Here is a 19,209-nt window from a genome sequence, read left to right as displayed (position 1 = left end):
TTCCAGACCAAAACAAAGTGGTTGTAATTAAGCAGGAAATTCATGTTGTCACCTGTCCACAAACCTCCCATTTACTTCCAACTGATTACAGATTAGTATGTAGTATAAGCGGGGGGTGGTGGGCAGTTATCTGACTAAAAACTATACATTTTCTTGTAATTTTGAATTATTATCATTACAATATTTATCTGAAAATGTACTACATGCCAAATAATGATCACCAAACATTGGCAAAACAAACTTAAACTGAAACTATAGTGGCTTAGGTGCTTTGAAAAAAGAATTGGGTCCTGCTCATAGTGTTATAGTGGTAGGGAAAACCATGTGATCAGTAAATATCTTTATAGTGTACATATTAGTTCTCAAGATTATGCTCTTTCAAGATGGTGTGATTTAATGAGAAATTAATATCATTTATAAAACTCCAATAATTTTAGAATCCAAATCTTAAAGTAAAACCAGCACCACTTTAAAATACTATTTTAAAATATTGAATTTAAATAAAGTACAAATATTAATAGTAAAACGCACTAAATTAACTTAAATTATTTAACACGTCACATAATAAGAAAAAAATGTGCAAAATTACATTTACGAAACAAAATTATTACAAAAATATATATTTTATGTCAAAGCTAGGCAAATATCTACTTTATCATCATGACGGGCAGATTAATGTTAGAAATCCAAAACATTTAGGAATTTGTCGAGCTCACTTTCAATATAAAATTTTAGCTGCAAAATAATTATTAACCCGCTGAAGAAAAAAACTGCTTTCAGACTCAGAACAACATAGACAGGCAACAAGTGAAGTGCTGGTGTGGTTGTAATGCGCCTTTATTAGGTGACGCGCCTGTAGAGGATGAGTCAGCGACGACCAGCGCGCCGACCCGCCCTGGTTGCGCCCTCTCTCTTTCTTTGTGTGTGTGTGTGTGTGTGTGTGTGTGTGTGTGAGAGAGAGACACACACATCCCTCCGGCTCCACCCTGCTCTCCACCGTTCCCGGAAAAAAAAAAAAAAGTCTCTTCACTGCTGTTTCACATCCGCTGTCCAGATTAAGACCGGGACAGCGCCTGCGAGCACACACAAACAGAGACAACACGGTAACAACAAACCGTGTACAAAGTAACCTCCAGCTGACAGCGGAGGGGTTTATCTCGTTTCATAACCGGAAATAAACACGACCAGGTGGACGTCTCTTAATTTGGTAAGTCGAGCTGATTTTCAGATGTCATGTTTTTGCCTATTCGGCGTGGAGACATATTTGAGTCGTGGGGTTGACTGAGTCTGTTGCTGTTTGTGTGGTGTTTTACGTGTACAGACGGCACTCGGACGCCTCAAAAGGCTTTTTGTTGCTGCCCGCTGTTTGGTGAGCAGGGTGGAGCGGGTGCAGAGCTCTGAAGGATTCACTACATTACGCAGTCAACTTTCTTTCTTTCTTTTTAAGTAAAACCTTTCAGCGGTGCAGGTTTAATTTCGCTGTGGTTAAGCTGCTCAACATGCTGACTGCTGTCTATGATCTTCTGTAGGTATATGAAAAGGAGAACTGGGATAATACACATTTTGTGTTGCACATCATTTTGTCTGCTTATTTTATTTTTCATCCATGTCTACTTTTGATATTGTGTGTGAGTAAACTTCAACCCGGAATGCATCTGTGTTTAAGAAAGACATTTTGGCTTGTCAGACCAGGAAAGTCACAGGTGTTGGTAATAACGTTAATGACGGCTTCACTCCAATAATGTGTCCCAGTCAGCCAGCGGGGATCATATCTGGATCATATCTGGATCACATCTGGATCATATCTGGATCACATCTGGATCAGAAACACCTAAAGGGAGTGCTGCAGGTATCAATGATGGCCTCTAATTAAATACACCTGTTGTTCAGTGATAGGAAAATTCCTCTAGGTTCATCCACTCAGCTCCCAGCCAGCCTCTACAAACACACACACACACACACACACACACACACACACACACACACACACACACACACACACACACACACACACACGTTTGTATAGTTTATCAAAGGAGAATAATTTATAGGGTTTTCCTTTTGTTTTCTGGATGGCTGACGTGCTCAGTGGTCACAGTGAGGTGGATTGGCGGGTACTTAAAAACGATCCATTTTCACATCATTTTTTAATATTATCATTATAGAATTTATTTTTAAAAACACACTGTGTGCCGTAAAAAAAAAAAATCTAATAATCACTAAATATCAGTACAAAGAGGAGTTTAGTGCAGTTTTCTCATCCTCCCACAGTCAGCACTCAAAATCGTTTTTTTGTTTTGTTTTCAATTGGCTCAGGTGCTGTGAATAAGTACTTGGGTGCGGCACATAAATGTTATAATGGTGGTGAAATCCCTGATGAGGATTCAAATACTACTGCTGAAGTGTCTGGTCTTTAGTAAGGGACTGCAGAAATAATCTTGTTAGTTGGCAGGCTGATCCTTAAGTTTCTCTTTGCAGAAACTGCGTATTTATTTTTATTATCCATTAATCAGCAGGTTATGTTCTCCATTAACTATAATAAACATGTGAAAGCAGTGAAAAATCTCCATCATAGTATCTCAGAATCAAAGCAGAAATCTTTGTATGTTTCGTTTTGTCCGGCCAATATCCAGAAAGTTATTTACTGCTGTTTAAAGGCAAGAAGAAGCACATTTAGGAACCTGGGAACTTAATTTCTCTTTTGCTTTGTTGCTTCAAAAAATTACAAACTAAAATAATAATAAAAAAAAAGGCTGAAATAAAGTATAAATTTAGGATAACAAAATAAGATCCTCCTCTTTTTCTCCAAGTAAAGGCAGACGACTCTACGTTCAGTCAAAAGAAAACATACAATACAGCAAAAATGAATGTGACTTTACAGTTGACGGAGCCAGTGAGTATCTCAGGTGCGGGGCCTCGCTGCCAGGCATGAGTGAGCAGGTATTTGAGGAAAGGCAGTATAGTTTAGGCTACATGCAGGTAAACGGACTCGTTACAGTTGTAACTATGCAGTCTTGGTTACAACTCTGACTCAGAAACCACATGATGACTTTGACTTAGTGGTGACGATGAGGTCCGCATATTAATCAGACGAGGGAAATCCTCTTGAGTTTCTTGTCTACCAGCCACTGGGACATTTTCCAAAGGTAAACGCTCCGGGAGCAGAGTTACACCCTCCTGTTCAAACGCACATGAACATTAAGTCCTCTTGTTTTCAAACTGTGTCTCGGTGGCCAAGCAGTGATCAGCTGTGTTACTCATTCGGCTTGACTAAGACACTCTGAAGCACTTTTTTCCACTGATTACACTCTGTTTTGTTGCTTGGTGCTTAGAGTGTGATGTAATGGCAGCAAGAGGTGGAGCCAGCTCTTGAATTCCTTCACTGTGTATTCCCCTAAAGGTCCCATTGAGAAGGAAGCTCTGCTGCATTTGAACACTTTTAAAATAACTGAGCAAACAGGAGCAGGCAAAGAAACACAAGTCTGTCTTATTCAAGTGGTTGCCTGGTATGTATAGCAGTACCGTAAGCAGTAAATCTACAAAACATGGAGTACAAATCCCTTTTTGGAGAGGTGTTTGAGGAACGCCTATAAATGATTCACACTGTAAAACTGGGTTAATTTTGCTTGTTAAGCAGTTCAAATAAGTAAAAGCATCACTTTTAGGATGGGAGGGGTATTATTGGAAATTTCCTTCAGAGGTCAGTGTGGTGGTTTCTGAGCCCATGATGTTTTTTTGTGAACCACACTGCTGAGCAAATTCTTATGTTCGTTTTAACCTGATACAACTCCAAATCTATACAATAGAGCTGCTCTCAACTGGTGGGTTGCAAACCCGAAGGTGGACCGCAGAGCCATTTTGAGTGGTTGTGGGAAAAAAAAAAAAAAAAAAAAAACGTTGAGGGAAAACAAGCCAAACCTTTATTTTGAAGTCTAGAATTTCTGCTGCTGCGCTTTTATTTTGAAAGAAAGCATTTCCCATACAGTGGCCATTTTCTACCAGTGCTGTCAAAGTGACAGTAGGGCCAAGATCCCAAATTGGTAGGTGGCGTGTCACTTCGTGGAAAGCGGTACGTACCGTTTCCTAGTGGTATGGCACTTGGACTTTTGAGAGCTGTCAACTTTTTCACACGGAATTGGTTTATTGAGAAACATTTGGAAAAAAAAAAAAAATCGTTTTACCATTTATTACGTATGCTTGTGTTTCATCAGGGGCCGAGTTTATACCGATCATAAACGGCAGCATTGATACCGGATCAATACCTAACAATTTGGGATCTTGCTGTCTCTCCAAAATGATGGGAAGTAAGCTGACCCCTTAGCACATGAACAGGGTAAAGATTAGATAAATTTGACTTTTAATTTAGTTGAAGAAAAGTCTTTTTTTAAAAAAAAATAAAATTCTATATTATTCTCCCTTTTAGTTAATATTTTATACCATTTAATTTAGATGAACATCACCAATTTAAGCATTTGAAAAACATTTATCTGTAGTTCAATCTGTCGTTTAACTTCATTGAGTATAGTTGCACTTTTGTTGCACTTAATTTAGTTTTATTTCACGTTTCTAACAGGGCATGGAGGCATCGTGTGTTACTGCACTATTGTTTTGTGGCTCAGTAATGTCAAAACTTTGGGTTGCGACATAATGACTCTGGAAAATTGTGGCTCCTCAGGCTGGAGCGGTTGAAGAGCGAGCTCGAGTACGATTATTACCCAGTTAAAAGTCCTTTATTTTTCAGTGTTGACATGAATGTGGTTCAAACAGCAGCTCAATACACAGGACGCAAACCAATCTGTGCGTTGTCATATAGTCACTGAGGGCAGGATTATGCGTTTGTTTATTTCTTTATGTTTGTGGTGTTATACGAGAGGTTTGGGCCATATGACAATATATACCATGAAAAGATGATTGTTTTTTATTACTAAAAATGTAGTACCGAGGCAACATCCTTTTAGCGTCGTTGTTTGTGTTTAAAATCAATAAACTGAACTGCTTCAGGGCTGGATTAGATTTCCTGCACACGAGTTTTCAATTTTACACACAATGTAAACAAGAAAGTTGGACATGAAAGAATTTGGATGGTTTAAAGATAAACTCTGATAATTAATATGACTAACATGTTAGCAGGCAGTTCCCTTTTTACACATGCAGAAGATACTGAGCAGTGTTGTCATGTGTTCGGAGTTGTGTTTCTGGAAGCCTCGTAAATAGAAGCACAAAATACAGCACGTCTCATTGAAGTTTGTCTTAATCCTCCCTAAACTGACGGGAGACTTGACTCTTTTCCTGCTAAATGCTCCACTTTGTTCAGCTCCTGAGTGACTGGTGCATGTTGCTGGGCAGGTAGTGTACATGAGAGCTTTTTTTTTTTTTACTGCTGTGGCTGCAAATAACACTCTTTATAGCAGTGAGATTGACCCAAAACCTTAAAGGTGCAGGGCGTAAAAACAAGACGGGGATCTGACAGACAATAAAATGTGATCGTTCTCTGTGGGTTCAGTAAACAATGTAAAACAGGCGTGAACTGTATCTTTTCCGGCTCCTCTCCTCACAGGCGTCATGTCCAGGTCAGACTACCCACCAGGGTACGATGGCTCCCGTAACCCGCTGTATCCACCTCAGGGAGGGAACCAGCCACCGCACCCTGGATATGGCTTCCCCTCCTACGGTGGTCCCCAGCCAGCCCAGCCCTTTGCTCCTTACCCCTCCGGTCCAAACGCCCCTTCGTTCCCAGGACAGCCTGGAGGCTATGCTCCGGGCCCTTACCCAGGACAGCCTGGAGGCTATGCTCCAGGCCCTTACCCAGGACAGCCTGGAGGCTATGCTCCGGGCCCCCACCCAGGACAGCCTGGAGGCTATGCTCCGGGCCCCCACCCAGGACAGCCTTACCACGGTGGGCACCCGGGAGCAGGCTATCCCGCCCCGCCTCCCATGCCCCCTATCATGCCTCCTACCATACCATCAGACGTCCTGAGCTCTGGTAAGACAGCCGCTGCTATGCATAGGTATTTAAAATGAAACATGGAAGTACGAAGCGTTTTGTTACCATGTCCACATATTTTAAAAACAAGCTACAACCAACCGGCAGTACTTAACGTGACTGGCCAAATTTTGATCCCATAATTAGATGGAAAGAATGAATATACTTGAGGAAATATGCTTATTCACTTTCTCTCTGAAGGTTAGATAAGTCAATTAATATCACTCTCATATCTGCTGAATGAATGAACGTGAAGCTACAAATAGCATAAAGTCTGACAGCAGAAGTCTGTCAAGTCTGTTGCAGCACGAAAGTGAATATGTGCATTTACCAGAACATCCAAAAATGCCTTTAATCTCGTAATGTTAATGGAAGTTGGCTTTATTATGTTTCATGGGAGGCTGTGGCTCAGACGGTGGAGTGGGTTGCACACTAATCTAGAAGGTTGGTAGTTTGATCCCAGCTCCTCCTGTCCACATGCCTAAGTGTCCTTGAGCAAGACACTGAACCCTAAGTTGCTCCCGATGGCGTCCCATCGGTGTGTTGTGAGTCGCTTTGGAGAAAAGCGTCAGCTGAATGAAATGTAATGGTGAGATATTGCTTGTGGCTCTTCGTGCTCTTTTGGTGATGCAGGTGATGAGTTTGCAGCAAGCGGCAGCGGTTGGGACAGTCTGAGCATTCGACATGCCTTCATCAGAAAGGTAGAGCACGATCATTACACTGAAGTCAAAGAGCAAAGCACACGTATCCTCTAAGAGCCGTCTCGCCAGCTGGACCGAAATGGATTCTGTGGACTTCACAATTACAAAAAGAAATCTTAACGCCTTCCTGAAGTTGAAATGATGTATTCAGTATAGATAACAAAACAATAAGTTACATGTGACTAGTAAAAATAGACTGTTTATTCAGAAATTATAACTTACATGAAGCTCTAACCATCATGTAAGACATATTATACATGGATGCAGGTAAGTCTAAAGAGTTCACTTCCTTTTTTGTTGCCCTTGTGTAGAAAATGTTTTCCCATTTTTGGTGCGAGACGTTTGATGGCTTCTGTGGAAACGATATTTGCATGTTTTTCCAGGTTTATCTGATCTTGGCGGCTCAGCTCCTCGTCACCACGGCCATCGTGGCCGTATTCACCTTCGTGTGAGTAGACTGAGTGATTGTATTTGTGCAGCCGCGTGTTTGTGTGTCCGCTCGCGTTTAACGGTGCTTCGATGCGTCACAGCGATCCCGTCAGAGACTTCGTACAGCGGAACCAAGCGGTGTACTGGGCATCATAGTAAGTCTCACTGTGCGACATCAACCTGACGGACTTCAAATCGCAATAACGATTTCAAACTTTGCAAATATCACTTCGTTGATTGATGTCTATATTTTTCCATTTAGTGCCGTCTATATCGTCACCCACCTTGTGCTGGTCTGCTGTACGGGACCCCGGTGAGTCGGGCCGCTTTAAAAACAGTGTTTGTACAAAGAATACTTGCAAAACAACGTTGTGTTGAAATGTATTTTATTTTGTAGGAGGAAGTTTCCCTGGAACGTCATCCTGCTGCTCATCTTTGTAAGTCGGACAACGGAGGAAATAGAGGCAGATAATTACTAACTGAACTTGGACCAAATCTATTCTTTTGTCCGACAGACTTGAATTTAGTTTCTATGGATAGAAAACATGTTTGGGATTAAATCTTCTCAAAATAATTAGTTTTCATCGGTACGTGTGCCCGTAAAGAGGCGGCCATTTTGAGCGTCTCGCCATGAAACTACGAGTTGCTTTAAATCTGATGTACATGGACCGACCTTGTCCAAACATCACAGGTATGATAACAGCCCCGCCCTGAAGACACCTGTGGGGTATTATTAGCTCATAGTCATAGCGCCCCCTGTTGGCCACTGGAAATGACACTTTTCATACTTTCACATTCTACGTCGAGCTGGTTGATCCCATGAACCTAAAGTCGGGTCACAATAACATAAACATGTAGTTGATGATATATTGAGACATTCGTTGGACTTTGTCAATGGGCGTCGCCGTGACGATGCGGCAAAGTTGGATGTCTCGCAAGTATTTAGTAGTACCACCAAAAGAAAAAAAAACAGTGCAGCGTTATTACTCACAACATTAAATGATCTTTTGTCTACTGGATCAAAAATTCAATGAGCCACCTCCACCAACCAAAAAAGACTGTTTACCTGCTAAAGTGGCAAAAATCTCTGGAGAACTTCTCCACCGGGTGTTTCCAACATTTTTAATCACACAAATACGTCGACTTACTCTCAAACAAAATGAATACAGAAGATAAAAGTTTGAGCTGCCGTTGATCTTGAAGGCCAAATTTTGCTTCGTTTTCCAACTTCAATCAAATACTGAACGTAAAAAGATGTTTTTTTTTCCTTCTAACTTGTCGCCTGATGTTTTGTGACTGAAAGTCAAACGGACCCGAACACCAAAAAGAAATCAGAAGAACCAAGATGTTATTTGGACACGGGTGAGTGGACAAGACACGTCCTCACAATTTATTGGTCACAAGAAGAAGAAGAAGAAGAAGAGGAGGGAAAAAAAAAAAAAAAGTTTACAGAGAAATGGATGAAAAAGAACAGCCGACACGGGAACAGAAATAGTCACGTAGAAACTATGTCGCACTTCTGTACAGCGGCCGCCCCTCTGGAGCGGCGACGCGGGGATGAAGTCGGACATGTGTTGGTCAGCTCCTCTGTATTGCATGCAGTCTGTTTCCTACAGGAAGTTGATGTTTAAGGTCAACGGATGCTTGAAACCTCATGAAACGTGTGACATACATCCGGCGTGGTGAGACGATATATCTGATGTGTTTTGCCAAACGGCTCGCCATCGCCCCCTGCTGGAGACAGGAAACGAGACAAAAATAGCAACTTTAAGCGGGGGTACACGGTCCCTCGCACGCTGCACTTTGCCAATGACTTTTTATTAATGTAAGAGACAGCTTCAGGGAGGCGGCGCGCCGGAGTGCGAGGGCCCGTACATCACTGCTTGCAGTTTTAATTCCATGTTACAATTCGCCCAGAAAGCTGCAGCCCAGCTCCGCTGCAATTGTTTTCCCTTTTAACATTTTCAGTCCACTTCACCTGGTGAAAGTTGTAGTTTTTAAAATCACATTATCACGAGAATGAAGTTCTGAGACAGGAGCAGTCTGAACTTACTGATCCACCCTCGTATGTCTTTAGCACTGGATTACACCGCTGGTAAATATTTATGCTCTGTTTTACCTTATTTTCTGCCCACAACAGAGATGTTTATGTTGGTTATAGGTTTTCTGTAATTACAGATGTACTTTTGGTTCCATAATTAAAATACGGCCGTTTTCAGCTATAACGCCTTCAATTTATCTCTGTTTTTGTTTTTATTTTTACAGACTCTGGCTCTGTCCTACATGACTGGATCAATATCCAGGTAAGAAAAGCTGTATAGTCTTCCTACCATGATGTAAACATCCAGTTAGTTTCCTCAGTATTTATTGTGTGTTGCTCTTTTGGTTTTAGTTTCTACGACACAAAAGCAGTGTTTCTCGCTCTGGTCATCACGGCCGTCGTTTGCATCGCCGTCACCGTCTTCTGCTTCCAGACAAAGGTAGGTGTGTGTGTGTGTGTGTAGGTGTGTGTGTGAGAGAGACTGACTGCTAAGCCGTTTTCAATGAGCACTGTGTATTTGTTCAGTTTAAACACGCCCGTTTGATGTTTCTCCTTCTAGGTTGACTTCACCAAGTGCAAAGGCCTTTTCTGTGTCCTTGGTATCGTTATGTTTGTGACCGGCATCATCACAACCATTGTGCTGTCCTTCAAATATGTGAGTTGAAGCTGATTTGAACAACTAAACACTGTTGCCCGACACCTTTTTTTTTTTTTAGGTTAACAGATTTCTTATTGACCGTTTTCTGTTGCAGATGCTGTGGCTTCACATGCTTTATGCGGCTTTAGGAGCGATAGCCTTCACTATGGTGAGTGTTTCACAACTTTACTTTTAATTGTGATATTATACTTGTGGTATTACTTGAAGTATTCTTACTCTCGCTCATCTTTGATGCTACCTCTGTGTCTCGTAGTTCTTGGCGTACCACACGCAGCTGCTAATAGGGAACAGGAAGCACTCCATTAGTCCTGAGGAGTACGTGTTCGGCGCACTCTCCCTCTACGTCGATATCATCCAGATCTTCCTCTTTCTGCTGCAAATAATCGGAGGTGCCACCAGGAAATAACTAAACGGCTACAACTTGTGTCAGCTGAATGTGGAGAAACATCGAGCAGTAAAACCATTCCATACCTTTTCAAAGCCTTTCGATTTTTCTGGAAAAATCACTGCTGGGAAAACGTACATGGGCTGAATTTGAGATTTTGTTTGTGTAGGTTTAACCTATGCACAACAAATGCACTTTTTCTGTCTATATTTGTCTATATCTGCTTCAAGCAACTTACCAGTGGTGAACAAATAATATTAATACTATAATATAAATATCTAAAGACACTGGAATGCCAGTTGTAACATTTATTCCCTTTTACTGGACAAGTTAAAGCAGAAAGTGTCCTAACATGTTCCTCTGCATGTACGGCCACAAACTGTTTCCCGTTTGTGTAACTTGAGAAAACTCATCCACACAGAGGTGCCCTTGCTGTTAGCTCTAAGGTACAGTAGAGGTGGGTAACAGCACGACATTTGATCCTCATTAACTTGCGTATCAGAGTTGATACTTTGGGGATTAATACGTCCACCCCTCAAACAACAGCAGCACTCAGATCTGCTGTCGTGGGTTCATGTTACACTTTGCCAATGACTTTTTATTAATATTTTACCTATTTAAGAACTATGTAAGAGTGCCTTCAACCTGATGATGTTTCGGAGACGTTTTTTTTACTTCAAGATTCGGGTTGTAATCGATCATCTTTTCTAGTCTTGTTACATACGTGCCTGTTTCTGCTCAGTTCCAGTCAGATCTGGGTCAGACGGCGAGTCCCAGCAGGGCGGGTGTTTTCCACATTGTGTGCCACGATGTTACAATGTCGGAACATTCCTGAAAATAAAAGTGTTCCAGCCTAAAGTCCAAAAGTTCCCACCCTGCTGGTCCTCCACACTCCACGAATCCTAAATGTAAACCCAAACCAAAGTTATATACACCTCTTTAATCAAAACGAGGAAGGTCAAGCGTATCAATGTACAGTGCAGATGGTCAGTGTGGGGAAAGGGCTTGTAAATACACGAATCAATGCTGAACAGAACCGGTTTGCCTTTTCATGTCAAATAAAGACTATTCTTTGTGAGTTTTGCTGCGCAGTTGTTCCAGTGATGATTCTTATTTAAATGTGCATTTCAATTTGTTATAACCTTCACATCAGTCTTTAAGCAGCAGTTCAGGAGTCACTGATTGTGACATTCAGGATATGGAGCCAATCATAGCTGTGCGTCATTGGTCCAGTTTAACATCCTCTGCACGGTGGCGGTAGCGACTCCCCTCATATTCTCCTTCGTTTGATATTTTCATCCTCTGTCGGACTTTCAGCTGCTTCAGTCGGTTTTTGTCCACTTGTCTCTTGGCCAAGAGGAAGCTGATTATACCTGCAGGGAGGCCGATCATCCTGGACGGGGAGGAGAGGGACAGGCAGATGTTTTGCTTAGCAAGCAACACGCATCCATGACTGTACCAAAACTCAACATGTAGCATGGAGGCGGCAAAGTGACAAAAACGATCAGTGTGACGGTTGGACAGCAAATATAATGATGATGAAGAGACGTGACTTCGCAATGCTGGTTTAGACACACTGTCCCGCTTAAAATCCTGCTGTTAAATCCATCACAGAGAATTTGTTTAAGTTGAGAGTTTACAATAAACTGCCAATTCAGGGTATAGTTTTGCGAGATCATCCAACTCAACTACTGTATTTTCAAGTGAATAATATAAACAATTGCATCATTTTTCTGTCGACCACAATATTAGCTGTCAGTTTCTACTTATCAGCCATCAACACAGACACAGTAGGCCAACTAATTTAACCAAGATGGTAAGATTGTACAATTCAGGAGATTGAAAATACAGACCGTCATGAGTATTAGTGAGCAGATGTTTTACCAATGAGAAAAATAAAGTGATAAAAAATTAACTTCTTTTTAACTGAACCATATTTTCAAATATCTGAAGCAAGCAACATATTTGCATGTTGTTCAAAGCGTTATTTCAGTACAATTAATTGAATTAATGCTGCTACAGCAGTAAAACGCAACAACAATTGTGTAATATTTGTAGCAGAAATGATGTGACGCATTAAATCGGTGCATCCCAAAACTAGAGTGGGATTTCTCTGTTTGTGTGCACCGTCGCATTCAGAGACATTAACTATAGGAACAAGCTGGTTTAATGGTTTCACAGAAACTGTTTTGCTTACGTGATTATGGGGCAATAAAGTCCATGAATGTTTTATTGCACATTATACAAGGACTTAATAAGGACAATTTCTAATCCGATTAGTGCGGTTGATAATTTATGTAGAAGTAAACCTTGCTGTGGCAGATTTGATTTGTGATGCTCGAGACAGAAGACAAAATCCTCTTTTTTTAATATCATATCTAATATGACGTGTTTATCTTTTGATAAATATGTAATATTTCAGCTGTATCAGGTGTCTTATGGTTTCATGACAGCTGGGAACTTGTGTGTGTCTTGACATCTGACTGGTGATGATGGGAACATGACAGACTCCCTCAGGTATGTTTTCACTGGTGGACTTGTGTTGACCGCTGAAGGTGTCAAAAGACAGACGTGCAGACTCACCAGGCGTAGCCAACCACCTTCATGGGGTTCTTGGCCTTTTGACTGGGGATGTACTCGGGACCCTCCGGGTCAGCGTCCCCCTCCGGGTCAGCGTCCCCCTCGGCTCGGCCTCCCGCGGGGCTCCGTGTCTGGGAGCTCCTCTGAGGCTCCGTCCTGGAGCTGGACAGGGAGGCTGAAGGGGAGACGTGTAGTCGCAAACACCGACACACCGCCGGGGTTTGACTGGTCTGCGGGAGGAGCCACCGGCCGGGAACAAGGCGCACACCTGGGGGACAAACTGGACTTTTAATTGGGGAGGCTTCGGTCACAAAAACATTGGAAATTCACCTGCGCTGACCCAAACTGTTACAACACGTGCTACAGCCAGTGTTATTGATAAAGATGTTAATTCCATAAATTTCTTCACGGCGGGTTGAAGTAGTGTTTTACCTTTCAGTGCTGTCCTGACGGCGACCAAACAGGATGCCGCCATGTTTGCTGAATAATCACAACCGGGCATGCGCAGTGGAAATATAATGCCAACTGAGACTGCTGCCACCTGGTGGACAGTTTCTTCACGGCGCTTTTATGAGATGATGCCGGAAATAATTGTAAAAAGTGCAAAAGTATGAAGCTAAGCAGACATTTTTTTTCAACATTATATTTATTGAACCAACTTTTTTTCTCCTTACGTCATCATCATGTAAAAACACAATATAACTTGAAAACATGTAGAAGGCCTTAGTTTAAGTGTCTAATTTACAGTTATGGAAAACAAACAGCAATTTTACACAATTCAGGGAGGTCCCATCAAAGCCAGCAAACAGCTCGAGGAAAGAGCAGCATATTTACATCTTAATCCTTTTTACAGCAGAGTTAATAAACTCAAACAAGTCTAACAGCATCTCCAATGCTTCTTTTATGCTTGTGTTGGATATGAGCATGAAATAAAACACGATGAACATTGTATTGTCATCAGCTGTGAGAGAGTGGAGATCAACAACAGTGAAGGATGGAGGGAGGAGCTCAATCTTCCAGGTTGTAGTTGGGGTTGACGACCAGCACGGCTTCCTGCTCTGTGCTCGCAGGCTCCGATCCCTTCAGCCCCGCCTGAGAGAGCTGGATGAGGATGTGATCCTGGGGACACGGAGACACACAGGACTTGGTGTAAGTGCACACGACTACATTTGGGGGTTCCTTCTTTTATTGTAATATGGCAAAAAGTGGACTCACGTAGTGCACCAGCCTGTGGATGACCTTCTCTATCAGACCCTTCTTATTGACGAGCTCCTCCTCGGAGTCGATCTCGGACTCGATCTCCTTCAGATACCAGTTCACCACCGCGCTTTTCTTCAGCTCCTCCTCTTCCTCAGCTGCGAGACAGACGGCGATGAAAATGTGAGTCACGGAGCAGATTAAAGGTGGGAAACAGAGGCACAAAGGGCGCCAGACAGGAGAGCGAACAGCTCTTACCGTCCTCTGCTCTACGTAGATGCAGCACCAGCAGGTTGGAGATGCGTCTGTACTCGGTGAACGACAGGCGGAGGGATGGTTTGGGCTGACCGCCGGGCTCGGCGTGGCCATTCACACCGTCGACGTGACCATTAATTCCATTCACATCACCGTTCACTCCATTCGGGACGTTGTTAACTACAAAGACAAGTTTACATGAAATGAAACCAAACTATCGGTCAAGTGTATCATACATTTAGATGCGCGTGTGCTTGTGTGTGACAGACGGTACCTTCCTCCTGCTGCTCCTCCTCCTCCTCCGCTTCCAGTTCATCCTCCTGCTCCAGGTTGATGTCCGGCGTCTCCACTCTGATGATGGACTTGTTCAGGAGACGGAAGGCTTCCTTCACGTGTTTGGGCTGCACCTGCAGACAGGAAGTGAAATGACGAAGGTCAGTGTTTGTGCAATACCTCTCACAACTATTACATAATTAACTAATGGCAATCATTTGAGCTGATTGCAATTATTTTGCTAAACTGTTAGAATTGTTTCCAATCATCCAGCTGTTTTTATACTGATGTCAGAAATCTCATAATTCCATCACTATTTCCTCGTTGTTTTCCACCGTCTGAGGATTGATGGGTGTTCATTCATCTCAATTATTAGTGTGACAAATCATCAAGTTTCATAGCTGTGACAGATCTGCTTGTGAGTTATCACGTTTATCATAATTTTCTTTGTCAGTGCCTTTTATTTTAAAAGAACAACTAAGTCAGCCTTTTGTCTGGCCGACATCAATTTTTGTTTTCCTTTGCGTACCTCATCGCAGCAGTGCATACGGGCCATGCCCTCCGAGAGGCGGATCATGCTCTCCAGCTGCCGCACCGTGATCCTCCACGCAGACTTGGACACGCCTCCAGAGCAGTCACGCTGCCGGAGACGCTTGTACTGCTCCACGATGAAATCCTCGGAGTCACTGGAGATCTACAGACATACGGTGTGCATATGTGTTAGTATAGAACAAAAACAAAAAGTATGCAAACGGTAAAACTTGAATTGACCATGTCAGCAAACAGAGACAGAGACAGACACACACAGAGACGGAGACGGAGACAGATACACGCAGACACACACCTTAGGTTTGAACTGCCTGGCGAAGAGCAGGTATCTGCGGATCTCATCCAGAGAGTACAGCCGGTCCACTGACTCCTCCACACGGGAGTGCAGGTCCACAATGCGCCTGGCGATGGCGTAGTCCGTCACCTAGGAAACACAGATTGACACACATTATAAGACTTGGTCGGAAGATGGGTAACGGCATTAATAAGATGTATGAAATGAAAGGAATAAACAGAATGGCGACTTTAAAACATCCAAGAACAGATTTCAAATGTAATTTGATCATCAATATTAGAACAAATGGACGGACTGGTGCTGCACACCTCGTTGCAGTCGTCCACCAGGATGAAGAAGAGGTCGAAGCGGCTCATGATGGGCGCGGTCAGGTTGACGTTCTGCTTCAGACTCTTGCTGCGGTCGTAGCGCCCGCTGACGGGGTTGGCGGCCGCTAGGATGGACGTGCGAGCGTTCAGGGTGGCCTGGAAGGAGACGGAGGAGGAGGAGTCTGATTAGTCTACAGCGAAGACGGCAGAAAGGCCTTCTGGGTAACAGGAATTTGACTTAATAACCATATATCATCTTCTCTGTATAAGGCATCAGGAGGGCTTCTCTTGGCCAACATGAGGTGATGTCCTATTTTCTGAAGACCATAAGGAGGCCTTTTTGTATGAGAGTCTTTAAGTGTATATCCGTTATGTTGTGCTGGCTGAGGCTGCCGTTTGTCACCTTGACTCCAGCCTTGGTGATGCTGATGGTCTGCTGCTCCATAGCTTCATGGATGGCCACCTGGTCCTTGAGGTCCATCTTATCAAACTCATCGATGCAACACACACCCTGAAAGCAAACACGCTCATTAATAACAGCACCGAATTTACACAAATATCTCCTTCGGTGCCGTTTAGGACTCATAAACACTCACGTTGTCGGCGAGCATCAGAGCTCCGGCCTCGATCACAAACTCGTGGGACTCCTCGTCTCGGACCACGGCCGCTGTGAGACCTGCGGCGGTGCTGGCCTTCCCGCTGGTGTACACAGCTCTGGGACTGAATTCCTCCACGTGCCTGTACACAGATATCACTATTCAAAACTAAGATCTGTGCAACAGTCAAAACATTCCCTCCTGCTTAGGAAGCATTACAAAGTCAGAGTGAAGGGAATTTGTCTACGTAGCAAAACAGCTGTCCAACCAATCAGGACACACGTTATCTACGATAAATATTCATTCAGTGCTTTCGTTGGGAGAATCTGTGTTACACACTTGAGGAACTGGCTCTTTGCGGTACTCGGGTCTCCGACGACGCAGACGTTGATGTCTCCTCTCAGCGAGGTTCCCTCCATGGTCGTCTTGGGAACGCCTCCGAACAGCATCAGCAGGACGCCGCGCTTCACCTCGTCGTTGCCTGCAGGATCGCAGCCATCGCATTAACGGAGGAGTCACAGCTTTAACACACTTTACCGAAGCGTACTGTGGTTAGAGAAGCGGCTCGGCAGACGTGCGATCACTGACCGTGGATGGTGGGGAAGAGGCTGGTGCACAGGTTGTGGTACAAGTTCTTGTCCTGGCTCATCTCGAACACCTTCTCCCACTCCTTCTCCGTCATCTGGCTCTTGATGCTTTCGGCGGTTTGCTCCTCCTCCCGCAGCTCCTTACCGCCGAACTACGATAAAGAAGATTCGCGATTAAACGTCCGACCTTTGTTTGGATCTGTGCTTGATGTTTAGCTGTCGGCGTGTTTGTTACCCGGGGGTTGGTCGGGGCCACGTTGCAGGCCAGGAAGGCCAGTCTGTACGACAGCTCTCTGACTCCCAGAGCTTTCAGCCCTCTCAGACCTTCGGACTCGAAGCCCTGAGGCCCTCCGGCCACACGGGTACCGGTCTCTGACCGCACACCTGGAGAGACGACATCCACGCAGACGGTCATGAGGCCTCGAAACTGCTAACGGGATTGCTTTAAGTAGGCTGAGGTTAAAACCGTACCAGGCGTGGTGAGCTGAGAGACGTCCGGCACCACGATGAGAGTCCCGGTAAAGTCACAGCGGTCTCCGGCCTGAGCCGTCTCCACAGCCTCGGCCCTCAGGACGATCTCCAGGGAGCGTGGGATGGAGCCGCGGGGCAGCTCCGCCTGCGTCTCCTGGATACGCACCTGAACGCAGAGATCAGACAACAATCAGAAACCTCGGGGCTCACGCTGCCGTCAGACGAACAACACTTCCTGTCTCATAGCTACCTTCTGGAAGTCGATGAACTTGGACTTGTGCGTGTCGAGGTGGAAGCGGGCGCGGTTGTTGCAGACGGGGTTTCTGCAGATGGTCGGTGGGGAGTATTTGAACTGCTGAGGGACGTCTTTGATCACCGCCTGGCAGTCCATGCACAGGAAGGTACCGCTCACCTGCCACCACAAAGCAGCCATCGTGTTATCATGAGTAACGTCATAAAGCAATATTCACGCGTCATGTTCACTGATCCGTTTGTGGTGCGGAGGATCTTACCAGTTCAGGATGGACGGGGTGTGTCCTCACCACCTGACCGCTGATCCTCACCAGGGTGCCAATACGCATGGAAGACAGCTCACGGATCCTGTACGGTGCACATTAAAACAATTACATTTCACATTCCCCTCCGTGTTTGAACACTAAACAGATGTGTACAGTGTTTTAAGCCGATTTGTTTGCGTGTCCTACTTGTGTCTGGTGGGCAGTTCCTCGATGGCAACGTAGAACTCTTTGTTTAGAGGAACATTCCCGTGATCCCGAGCAAAGTTGCGCACTGCCCGACACAGGAAGGGGTACACCCTGAAATACAGAGAGCACTCCTGGTTCATCCACAGCTGACATCCCCGTGGCTGTTAATGCTCCTGCAGGCTCTTTATTCAGCAGATCATATGTGTTCACTAAGAGAGGCAGCAGCAGCGCCGAGATCAAAAAGTGCCTGTCGTACTTTTCAGACTAAATCTGAGCAGCTTCTCACTTCAGCACTGAGATGAGTTGAGTTGTCTCACCTGTAGTACTCCTCCTGGATGGTGGTGGCCAGCTCCTGGTTGAAGCCCTCCAGGTCTACAAAGCTCACCAGCAGGGTGTTCCTCTCAGGCCTGATCAGCTCCTCGGCCTCCCGGACATACTTCACCTCCCCTTCATCGCTCTGAAACCTGCACAAAGGCACAGACAGCAGGAAAAATAAAGAAACACGTTAAAATACACGAAAAGACGATCAACACAGATCTGGACCGTCATAGTTAGTAATACGGGAAGTATCATGAGATCAACTGGTTCACAGCGTGTTTCGGTCGACAACAATACACTGAAGCCTGCTGCTGGCTGACTTACTCCTCTAAGAAAGCCTGGAATAACTTCTGGCATTTTTCCGCCAACTCGTCTTTCACCATCGCCCCGGCATTCTCCGCGGTTGCAGTAGCCACGTCCATGCTGCAACTCTGCTAGACTACGATAAAAAGCTCGGAAAAGTTGTGAATATTTCGGTCCACACTGCTCCTCTCAGCACCGACACACACAGCACGCTCAGGTCCTGACGACGGAGCCCAGTTTCGCGCGAAAAGAGAGCCCACGTGACGTTTGGCGCGCCGCTCTCGACCAATTGGTAGTGTCGTGTAAACATCCCCGGGCGTGTAGCCAATTAGGAATGAGAACGTAAAGTGACGCGGAGTCCGTCTGTCTTTTCCCGCGGTTCGCTTCCGGCTTCAAACAAATAAAGTTCAAAGGAAAAAATGGTCAAGACGAGTTAAAAAATAAAAATAACGTACTCTTACTTTGCCTTGGAAGTACACGTGCTATGAACGTTACAAAATAAAGACAGGGTCCGAGCCTCAAAATAATGTGACCGTTTTCAGATCTGAAAAAGCTCATGAATGCAGTGACATTGTC

At 44.3% G+C, this 19,209-nt stretch overlaps 3 protein-coding genes across 3 annotated transcripts; 1 reads left to right on the top strand and 2 right to left on the bottom strand.

Moving 5' to 3' along the window:
• Nucleotides 1-929: 929 nt before the first annotated feature.
• Nucleotides 930-11,275, top strand: LOC138207293 (protein lifeguard 3-like). Its single transcript, XM_069164416.1, has 12 exons — nt 930-1,207; nt 5,558-5,983; nt 6,617-6,684; nt 7,068-7,132; nt 7,215-7,268; nt 7,376-7,426; nt 7,511-7,550; nt 9,379-9,416; nt 9,506-9,593; nt 9,714-9,809; nt 9,907-9,960; nt 10,066-11,275. The coding sequence occupies exons 2-12, from the start codon at nt 5,563-5,565 to the stop codon at nt 10,216-10,218; spliced, it is 1,128 nt and encodes a 375-aa protein (XP_069020517.1). The 5' UTR covers nt 930-1,207; nt 5,558-5,562; the 3' UTR covers nt 10,219-11,275.
• LOC138207294 (uncharacterized) lies at nt 11,123-13,274 on the bottom strand. Its single transcript, XM_069164417.1, has 3 exons — nt 13,210-13,274; nt 12,781-13,045; nt 11,123-11,590 (listed from the first exon to the last, which is right to left on the bottom strand). Exons 1-3 carry the CDS (start codon nt 13,250-13,252, stop codon nt 11,419-11,421), a joined length of 480 nt encoding a protein of 159 aa, XP_069020518.1. The 5' UTR covers nt 13,253-13,274; the 3' UTR covers nt 11,123-11,418.
• A 156-nt stretch (nt 13,275-13,430) lies between these two features.
• On the bottom strand, nt 13,431-18,851 carry mcm6 (minichromosome maintenance complex component 6). The gene is made up of 18 exons (XM_069164415.1): nt 18,655-18,851; nt 18,330-18,476; nt 18,013-18,123; nt 17,821-17,908; nt 17,559-17,720; nt 17,309-17,474; nt 17,073-17,221; nt 16,839-16,989; nt 16,590-16,731; nt 16,251-16,392; nt 16,058-16,165; nt 15,655-15,810; nt 15,347-15,475; nt 15,032-15,196; nt 14,504-14,636; nt 14,233-14,409; nt 13,993-14,132; nt 13,431-13,896 (listed from the first exon to the last, which is right to left on the bottom strand). Exons 1-18 carry the CDS (start codon nt 18,750-18,752, stop codon nt 13,786-13,788), a joined length of 2,475 nt encoding a protein of 824 aa, XP_069020516.1. The 5' UTR covers nt 18,753-18,851; the 3' UTR covers nt 13,431-13,785.
• Nucleotides 18,852-19,209: the final 358 nt, after the last annotated feature.

This window comes from Embiotoca jacksoni, unplaced genomic scaffold (genome assembly GCF_022577435.1).
Source record: "Embiotoca jacksoni isolate LCO1_2020_lvr unplaced genomic scaffold, fEmbJac1.0.p SCAF_31, whole genome shotgun sequence".
Lineage (NCBI taxonomy): Eukaryota > Metazoa > Chordata > Actinopteri > Embiotocidae > Embiotoca > Embiotoca jacksoni.
This window is presented reverse-complemented; position numbering and strand designations above follow the sequence as displayed.